This window comes from Ipomoea nil, unplaced genomic scaffold (assembly GCF_001879475.1).
Source record: "Ipomoea nil cultivar Tokyo-kokei standard unplaced genomic scaffold, Asagao_1.1 scaffold0100, whole genome shotgun sequence".
Lineage (NCBI taxonomy): Eukaryota > Viridiplantae > Streptophyta > Magnoliopsida > Solanales > Convolvulaceae > Ipomoea > Ipomoea nil.
Genome location: NW_017616528.1, coordinates 196,121 through 205,884, shown reverse-complemented (window position 1 = coordinate 205,884; position 9,764 = coordinate 196,121). Strand labels below are relative to the sequence as shown.

Here is a 9,764-nt window from a genome sequence, read left to right as displayed (position 1 = left end):
TTTTTATGGTCCACATAAAAATTTACCATTATTAAGAGCACGGCCTCATCAAACTGATCAAAGACCATGAGTTATGAAGGATTACGTACTTATGGAGGAGAGCGCCTCAATTATTATGGAGTCAAAACACTTATTGAGAGGGACTGTTGTAGTTATTAAGAGATCGTTGTGCGTTGTAACCCTTAGCTATTGTCTATTATAAAACCTAAGCAAGAGGATACCCTCTAAAACTTGTTCTCACTCTAAAACAATACAATTCTATTTTGAGGATGAGTATTGAGTCGTAGTAGGCATTGTGAGGGTATTTAAGTAGAGCCAAACGTGTCTCAAGTCCCTCGACTGAGCACTATAAGTTACCGTGGAGGCTCACCATAATAGTGGCGCACAACAGCTTACCGTTAAATTCAAGACTTGTGTGGCGGAAGTTTCCTAACCTCACCGTCCGGAGAACGACACTCACATCCCCCCTTCGCCGGTACAATTAGACGTTAGAGTCACGGCAAAATTTCCGTCAATCTTTAAATATATAAAACAATAGATCGAGCAAACGTTGACGTGTCCCCTCTCTCATTTTTATTTCTCTTAAATTCTCTCTCTCTCTCTCTCTCTCTATGTGCTGGGTTGGTGCTTGAGCCTGGAGGCGAAGAACCATAGCTGTCAAAAGGCAAGTTTTCTCTTTTCTGAAGAATTTTTACTTTTTTTCTCTCTAATGCGCCTGTTTGAGCGTTTTCCGATTTTCAGTATGCCAATGATTCTGTATGAATGTGTTAAGAAATTCTGTTAAGTTAATCAAAGTTTTAAACTAATCTATTAAAACTATCATTTCCATAATGAGCTTGCGTGTTCATTTTTACTTGCGAAAAGTACCAAAAAGAAAAACAGAAAATAAGAAAAAAACTGCATATTTTTTACTGGAAAAATATGTTAATTTTCTTTCACGTATTTGATGCGGGTGGGTGGGTTGTACGATTTTGGATTGTTTGGTGATTTTAGTTTTATTTTATTTTAATTTTATGTTAGTTGGGAATGAAATGAATGGCCCGCCGATTACCAACCATAGGATAAGTTGGACAAAAAGAGTTAAAGGGAAAAGGGGAAAAAAAAAAAAAGGAAAATCATTTTCTTGGATTACTTGTAGTGAAGTTTTAGATTTCAAAATTATGGCGTTAGCATCAACGTTTCGTCGGTTGGGTAAATAATATTAGATCTAGATGAAGTGCCATTAGAGAGTGTTATGATTGGTATTACAATTTGATCAATTTTTGTAGTTTTTTGTTGTTGTTGTTGTGAGTTCAGTTTTTGGTATTTTGTCAGTTTGATTCATTGATGAAGTGATGGGTGAGTGGGAGTAGTTAATGTTGTAGTTTACATTTCTGCAGATATTAAAGATATTTTCTAGAGGGATTCTAAGCAGATTGGAGGTCTACTTAGATCTAGGTGATGATTTCCATTGCTAAATCTTGATAATATTGAGTTTGCCATATTAATGGCTGTTGCTGGCTTACATAATGTTTCTGCATTTGATTCTTCTTTCCTTGGTGAATCTCAGTCTTCGATATCGGGGAGATGGGGTGAGCAAGAAATGCCAAGCACACAGGCATCCACTATCCTGCAAATGTGGCGGGAGCTCGAGGGTGAGCGTGTTGTGAGTAATCCCGTTGCCAGATATGTAGATAGAGATGGGCAGTTGAGGAGTGAGGGGTCAAATCCGGATTCTGTAATCAGTTTTGAGTTAGATGGGCAGGGAAGCGTCAATGGGAATGATAGTGTGGAGGATGCTAATGAGACTGAGAACGAATACGGGGCATATGAGCAGATAGTGTTGGAGAATGAGCATCATGATGGCACGAGTGTCGTCTCGGACCAGTCCACTGATTTTACGGAGATCGAAAGGGAAAGAGTAAGGCAAGTTTTCAAGGAATGGAAAAACAATGGTGGCGTAAAGAGCCATTCGATGAACAACACCATACATATCAATAACCAGTCTAGGGCGGCGGAGTGGTTGGGTGAAAACGAATGTGAACGAGTGAGAGTTGTAAGGGAGTGGGTCCAACTGAATATTCAGCAGAGAGGCACAAATGCTTCACATAGAGACGAAAGGTGTGCTGAAATCGGCTCACAAATTGAACAAGTGCGTGATGGGATGCCTGTCAACCGCTCTGAAACTGGAGAACGAAGAGGCTTACGTAGACTTTGTGGCAGACAGGCTCTTCTCGATTTGCTGCTGAAGGCTCAGAGGCAAAGGAAAAAAGAACTTCAATGGTTGATGGAGCGTAAACCTGTTTCAGACTTCGCTTATCGCAATCGCATCCAGGTCAGTTATAACTGCAGATTGTTTACCTTTCCACATGTTTTAAGGTGTGGGGGTCATTCACCTCTGTAGGTCTCCTTCTTAAGGGAGTAAAAGAAGAAAGATTACATGTGCGTAATATTTGTCAATAGTGGCTATTCAGAAGATTCTTAATGGGGACATGCTAGGTTCTTTGTCAATTAAATAATTTCTTTCAATGTGAGCAAATAAAGGGAAATAATTAGAGAACTTAGGAGCAGAAGATGGAAAGAATAGAGATTTTTCTTTTAATGAAAAAAACAACAATAAATTTTGGTCCGTTTTGGATGAGGGATTAGGACTGTTTAAAGGGCAACTAAATTGGGTAATTGCTTGATATGTTTAGATTCAAGTCTTTATTTTGTTCCCATATAAATGGTCAACACGGATAGAGTTCCCTTCTTTTTGTGCAGTAATTTGGTATTTATTTTTTGAAGATTTTTATGTTCAAATCATAGTTGGGTTTTTTTCTTTCACTAAAAGTTAGCTCTTTGCAGTCATTACTTAGAGGCAGATTCTTGCGAAATGAGAGATCGATTCTTGATGAAAAACCTGCCTCAGTTGCGGCAAGTGAATTGGGTGTACTGAGGCAAAGACAAACTGTATCTGATTTGAGGTATGGCCTTTATCTATGTCCATTATGCTTACCATTTTCTTCGTAACTAAATGAGAATTAATGTACCAAATAAAGAATTTAATTGCATTCTTGATGGTTGAAGGATCTGAGTGAATTTTTAACCCTATACTGCAACATATTTTCCATTATGCACTTTACGTCTTTACTGGTCTAAATTGAAAATATTTTTAATGAATTTGTGGTGAGTTTTGGAAAATGAGTATTGGAGAACATGTTTAAAAAAAAAAAAAAAAAAAAAAAAAAAAACTGAAAGTAGAGAATGAAAACTAAAAAATAGAAAACAAAGAACGGAAAACTGAAGTAATTTACCTTCAAAATCTAATTGATGCCTTTCACACATTCCACTACTTAACAAATTAAATATATTTCTCATTTAGCCCACTTCTTTAAAAATAACATTTATTTTTAAAACCCACTAAATAAATAATACAAATTCAAAATTTTCCCTTAATAGTTTTGCCAAAAACAAGACATTCAACATTTTGAAGGCAAGCTTTACAACTTTTGCTTAGAATGTTTTCATTTTTTCAACAGGGAAGGATTTTTGTCTAAATTGGATGATGGCAGTAATTGTCAAGTCAACAGTAGCCAGTCCAATGGCTGTCCCAATGCTGACCATGATGATTTTGAAACTATCGAGTCTCAATCAAACAATGGTCCGGATGTCATAGATGAATGCTATTACCAAGATAAGCTTGCTGCAGATAAAGGTGGAGAGATTAATGGATCTCATACGGTGGGTAACTCAGAGGTGGAGATAGTTGCGGAATTGAATCAACTTGAAGCTCTAGTCCAAACAGTTGAAACATCAGAACAAATTTTAGAATACGAGGGTCATGTACAAGAAACATCAAACTTTCAATGTAATGGCACAGTACATGATCAAGAACACGAGTCCATCCAAAACTCAGGAGAGGATGATCTTAATGAAGGATCTCAGGGTATTGTGGCTGAGGAGGATAGTGAAGGTCAAGGGCTACATAGCCATGAAATTTCTGATCAGTATGATGCACCCAATGAGATAAATGATGTTCATGAGGTACATGGTGTAGATGGCTTGGAAAGAAACAGCATTGATGATTTTGGTTGGCAAGGCATTGTGACCCCAGCAGAAGAGTCACAGGAATTGGTGACAGAACATGAAGACACTAATTTGCAACAATTGTCCACTGAAGAATTCAGGGAATGGTCAGAAGGTGCTCAAGAAGACACAAGTGGAGATTGGGAGGAAAGTGTTGCGGACCAATGGTATCAAGAAAGCCAGGAGAATGATGTTGAAGAACAAAGTCATGTGCAAGAATCACATAACGAATGGCATGACAATGATGGTCTACAGGAGGAAATTGATGACTGGTTAGACGAGCATTCTACACATAATGCTGCTCCAGTTCGAAGCGTCGATGCATTTTACATCCCGGATGACGATAATGTTTACAGCATGGAACTTAGAGAACTACTCAGCAGGTATTATCTGCCATACGTTATTCATTTAGCTAATTTAATGGGCTTAGACATTTCTTCGAAATGGAAAATTTATTATAGTTTGTAACTGCTGCACAGGAGACGTGTTTCCAATCTACTTCAAAGTGGTTTCCGTGAGAGTCTAGACCAGCTGATACAGTCTTATGTGGAAAGGCAAGGGCATGCTTCTTTTGATTGGGAGATAAATGGAACTTCATCCTCCCCGGGTGACATTGAGCAGGATCATCAGCAAGACAATGGTAATGAGGATGAAGATGAGCTAAATGGTATAGAAAGAGATCGCCTTGATATGACTTCACCAGATTCTCTCTCTCTGCCTATTTGGGAACAAGGGTTGCCAGATTCAAATTTGTTTCACCACACCCCTCATCAGCATCCAGGAATGGTAAGTTCATCTACCCTCTTGAATTTCATTGTAATGGGAATGGATTAGTGAATATAGTAGAGAGGCTAACAAACCACGCTCTTTTTTCTTTATCTAAACCATTTAAGTATATCTCAATTCTTCATATGCCAAAGCATAACTGAAATATATATTATACCCTGAACTTATATGCAGTTGTTTGTAAATAGAATTCGAGAGGTTTATCTTTCTTCTTGGGCATACTGTAATTGAAATTATTTACCAATGCAGGAATGGGAAATAATCAATGACTTCAGAATTAACATGGTTAGACTTCACCAGAGGATGGACAATATGCAGAGGATGCTAGAAGCGTGCATGGAAATGCAAGTTGAACTGCAGCGTTCAGTGTGGCAAGAAGTTTCTGCAGCATTAAATCGATTCGCACCAAAAATTGGTCTGTAGATCCATCTATTTTGCTATTTAGGATGCATTTCCCCCCCTTTTTTTTTTGTGTTAAGAAAGACCGGTTAAGACCGGTTTTCCTATTGTGATTACATTTATTTATTTATTTTTGAATGCTACTGACTCTATTAGAATGTAGTATCTGTTCATAACTACTTTCTCAACCTACTGAAGCACAAAGAGCCAATAACGCCTCCATTGAGGCTCGAACTCACAACCTCCTATATGGGAGTCCAACCCGGGTGCCATTTGTGCACAAGGTGCTTGGCCCTATTGTGATTACATATTTAGCTAATTATTTTATTTTTCACTGTCAATTACTACAATACTATTCCTTTTTGGTTCTTTGTTTTGTGTTCTGTTGGTGTCTTGATTTGTTGATATAACTGACACTGACAATTTGGTGTCGTCAACCAGATGCGGACGTGTGCGACGACGTTCACCTGAACGATGTATCGAAGTGGGACAAAGTAAGAAAGGGAATTTGCTGCTTGTGTTGTAACAGCAACATAGATTCCTTACTCTACAGGTAAAGAACAGATCTCGTAAATTGCTGTGATAGTTTGATCATTGTCAGGAATTTTTTCTGACAATATTCTTATCTTATTTGTATAGGTGTGGGCACATGTGCACATGCTCAAAATGTGCAGAGAAGTTGGTCCAAGGACAAGGAAAGTGCCCAATGTGTCGGGCGCCAGTAGTTGAGGTGATCCGAGCTTACTGTATACAATAATGGAGAATAGTAGGTTGATCTAAACCCGAATAAAATACGAGGAATATAATACTTTCAGCACACCTGCTGTTTTAGGTCTATCCAGGTAATTTTCCCCTCGTATGCTCATATCCCGTATTTATTTTTTCTCCATAACATATAAACGCACAATAGTTAACCTTTGTAAATACTTGCTAAGGGTCCACAATACCTCTCCCACCCGAGATGGAGGTCAATCCTTGACTTCATGTTAAGGCCTTTCTAACTCAATAAACCCGCCTTCAACGTACTCATGCATTGTTTACATACAGAGGGACCACGATACCTCACCCGAGGTTGCTCTCGGTGACCTTTCCAACTCGATAAAGCCTCCTTCAACCTATGAACTATTTATTTATTCTCTTGCTTCTTACTTAGCTACATGGATAACTTGATTTGCAGGGATGGCTGCTAAATTCATCGTTAAGGTTAGAATAAGCGGAGGTGAAGCTTCGTTTTCTCCTCCAAACCCTAATATCGCTAACAGAGCTTTTATTTTTAATTTTTGGTGAATGGCTTGCAAGTACAATCAGCATATACTGTTGCTGGGTGTGTGCATAGAACAATGAGGCATATTCACTGTAGGGAAAAACAAAGAAAAATCATCTGGAGACATCAATATATTTATACCTTGTAAGATGCTCAAAATGTGTAATGCTTTGGACCATTGTATCTTGGCATAACATTTAACTAAACTGGACAGGAATATATTTCTATGGATCATAATTTTTAAGAAACAATACTTGCAGCATTAGAATTACGCGTGTAACCAACATGGTTGACGTGGTGGTTCAGCACCTCGTCCCTTAAGCATGAGGTTGGGGGTTCAATCCTCACCCATGTGAATGGAGCAAATCATTTGACGTTTCATGAATAGTGCAGCACCATATATATGGCACTGCACTTCATCGTACACTGTTTTTTTTTTTTATTTTTTATTTTTGTTCTTAACCTTTTTAATAATTCCTTTTGTATCATTTAAAAGATCTAATATTAAAACAAGACTAATATTGAATATAACTTAATTAAAAATTAAATTACATAAAACATAATTAAAGTTGTAATTTATTAAATTACATTAAATTACGATTATATGTTATATTAAAATAATAAAAATATAAAAGTAAACTTTTAATTTATGAGAATATAAATTTTTTAATATATGAATAAAATTTGGTGTAAATAGGTTGGAGATAAAAAGAAAAAAAAAAATTAGCGTAAGAATATGTTGAAATATTTATTTTGGTGCAGAATTTGCTGTTTTGGATTAGAGATGACCTTAGAGAACAAAATAGAACGGTAAATGTCCTTGTGAGTTTCTCACTCCAAGTCTAACATTCCCCCGAGTTGGAATGGTTTGAACTTTAATGATTGATAGTCTTCCTATGATTCTTTACTAGATCCTTTTGGATGATCAATATAATATGGTGTTTTTCGGCTATGTAAAAAGTCCATTTTTGTTGAACGAGATATTTAAAATTTCTCTCTCCGCTTAAAGAAAACAAAATATCGTCCTCTAAACAATAATTATTTTATTTGTGAAAAAATTTACAGTCGCTATCTGAATATGTACTTTGAGTGAAGTTCGCTTTGCGACTCTAGCTAGTAAAAGACTACAAGAAGATAAATTAGTTTATATATATTGTGCATAAATGATCAATTCAATCTAAGAAAGTCTATGGTAATCTGAATGTGTGTTCTGAATGAAATTCACCTTGTAACCCTAACCAACAAAAATTTACAGGAGAGTAAACCATAAGTGAAACTAAATTGTTTATAGAGTTAATTCCAGCAATGGTCCTCCGACTATATTGATTTTCCAAAATTAGTCCTTGACTTTTAATTTGGACACTTTAGGTCCTTTGACTTTTAATTTCTTTCCAATTGAGGTCCTTTCGTCAGAATACGGTTAATTGAATTTTAAATGTAGGGGTAAACTCATCATTTCACCTGCCTATGTATTATTCTTAGTATTTCTCCATTTTATACGCGATAGATATGAAGATAATCTTAGTCGAAACCCTAAAATGTTCCTCGTCGTTCCCCATTTGCTGACTACTCAAGTATGCGTTCCTCTATTATTATGATGTTTACAAGGTATAACAGCGAAATACAAAGGGAGAAATACGAAGAATAATACATAGACATGTGAAAGGATGAGTTTACCCCTTCATTTAAAGTCTAATGAACCGTATTCTAACGAATGGACCTCAATTGGAAAGAAATTGAAAGTCAAGGGACCTAAAGTGTCCAAATTAAAAGTCGGGGACTAATTTTGAAAAATCACTATAGTCGGAAGACCATTGCTAGAATTAAGTCTTGTTTATAATTGACTAATATCTTAATTAACTAAAAAGTGAATAGGCTATATGCAAATTTGAATCATTAAGAAAACAATGATTGTTAAGTTTTACTTAACAGATATAATTATCTTTTCCAATGCAATCTCTTTAAACCAAACAAACCTACCCTAATAATTATTGTCCTTTCACTCATTTTGTACTCAAATAATCAGATATTGACAACAAACTTGTGGATCAAAATTGGATTGTGACGGACCACCAGCAATGAATCTTCCACTTATTATCATATTAAACTTTTTAAAAATTTGTTAATAATGTAAAACTTTTTATCCAATTTTATTATCCAATCATGAAAATATTTACCCAATAACTTATTTATTTTTTGGCAACAGACATACTATCTCCGAGAGATATATATATTTTTGTATTAAATTATATAAAATTGTCGAAATATTTTGAATTTCATATGAAATCGCGTCAAATAATTAATAAGCGAAATTATTAAAAAAAAAGAAGCATTAGTCCGTTGTTTAAGAAATTAATTTTTGTTAATCTTCGTACTTTACAAATTACAAGTAGTATATATACAAATAAATCGCCACGTGGAGCAAAACGGTCGTCGTTAGCCGTTGATCCGTCGCTCACCGTCGTGATTAACTTCCGGCGATACATCCAACCGGACATCGTGAACGTTGTTGAAAAACTGCGTGGACCGACAGAGCGGGCAGGACACGTGGGAGGAGAGCCACGTGTCAATGCACTTGAAGTGAAACACGTGGCCGCAGCAGGGGATAATTTTCAGGGTTTCCTTCAACTCGAACTCCGACAAACAAATCGGGCATTCCTCCATCAGGTGCTCCGCCGCCCCGCCGTACGAAACCGCCGGCAGCGCCCGGATGGCGGCGGGGTCAAGACCCTTTTTGCCTGCGTGGCACCTCAACGTCGACGGCTGAGATGGGTGTCTTTGTCGCAATTCGTCCTCCGCTTCCCCGCCGCCGCCGCCGCCGTCGGCGGCGGAGGTGAAGTGGCGGATGTAGATGGAAAAGAAGCCCATGAAGAAGAGAGCCGTGAGCATAACGAGAACCGTTAGCGCCAGGGAGGAGTCAAAAGCCGAGGTGGGTTTGTTGAATCCGGTAGCTTGCTCTTTGGAATTCCCGGTGGCCGGCGAGAAAGAATCGTGGTCGTTTACTTGCAGAACTCTCCGACTTAGTGTGAGATTCATCTCCATCTCCATTTCCTCGTACGAAACAATTAATTAAGCAATTAAGCTCCAAGAATTACAAAGAAGCCGATGAGGTACTCAAGTTATTCGTGAAAAACTATGATGACAAACAACAAAGACTCATTCGAGCTGAGGTTTAACGTTTGACTGTTCGTAAAGAAGACAAAAACAAAAGCAAGTTAGGTTGGAAACGGAAGAGATTGATCGAGATATTTCGAGAGGGAGGGAGTAA

General features: G+C 37.3%; 2 protein-coding genes across 4 annotated transcripts; one reads left to right on the top strand and one right to left on the bottom strand.

Annotated features, from left to right (window-relative positions):
- The first annotated feature begins 244 nt into the window (after window positions 1-244).
- Window positions 245-6,761, top strand: LOC109180568. Of its 3 annotated transcripts, none has more exons than XM_019330389.1 (10): window positions 245-664; window positions 1,380-1,437; window positions 1,550-2,314; window positions 2,827-2,945; window positions 3,501-4,430; window positions 4,527-4,833; window positions 5,083-5,248; window positions 5,674-5,785; window positions 5,872-6,074; window positions 6,410-6,761. In XM_019330389.1, the coding sequence occupies exons 3-9, from the start codon at window positions 1,583-1,585 to the stop codon at window positions 5,987-5,989; spliced, it is 2,484 nt and encodes an 827-aa protein (XP_019185934.1). In that variant the 5' UTR covers window positions 245-664; window positions 1,380-1,437; window positions 1,550-1,582; the 3' UTR covers window positions 5,990-6,074; window positions 6,410-6,761. The 3 variants fall into 3 exon arrangements, with proteins under 3 accessions (XP_019185934.1, XP_019185798.1, XP_019185882.1); XM_019330253.1 differs by having other exon boundaries at window positions 5,656-5,785; XM_019330337.1 differs by lacking the exon at window positions 245-664 and adding an exon at window positions 1,106-1,191 and having other exon boundaries at window positions 5,656-5,785.
- Window positions 6,762-8,841: 2,080 nt separating this feature from the next.
- Window positions 8,842-9,764, bottom strand: LOC109180739 (RING-H2 finger protein ATL57-like). The gene has a single exon (XM_019330473.1). It carries the CDS (start codon window positions 9,542-9,544, stop codon window positions 8,933-8,935), a length of 612 nt encoding a protein of 203 aa, XP_019186018.1. The 5' UTR covers window positions 9,545-9,764; the 3' UTR covers window positions 8,842-8,932.

What these genes read in the sequence shown, in the direction of transcription:
- LOC109180568 (XM_019330253.1), top strand. Translation starts at nt 1,583, where the DNA reads ATGCCAAGCACACAGGCATCCACTATCCTGCAAATGTGGCGGGAGCTC. An exon ending in CTTAGAGAACTACTCAGCAG is followed by an intron (nt 4,431 to 4,526) that starts GTATTATCTGCC and finishes ACTGCTGCACAG; the next exon opens with GAGACGTGTTTCCAATCTAC. An exon ending in ATAGATTCCTTACTCTACAG is followed by an intron (nt 5,786 to 5,871) that starts GTAAAGAACAGA and finishes TTATTTGTATAG; the next exon opens with GTGTGGGCACATGTGCACAT.
- LOC109180739 (XM_019330473.1), bottom strand. Translation starts at nt 9,544, where the DNA reads ATGGAGATGGAGATGAATCTCACACTAAGTCGGAGAGTTCTGCAAGTA.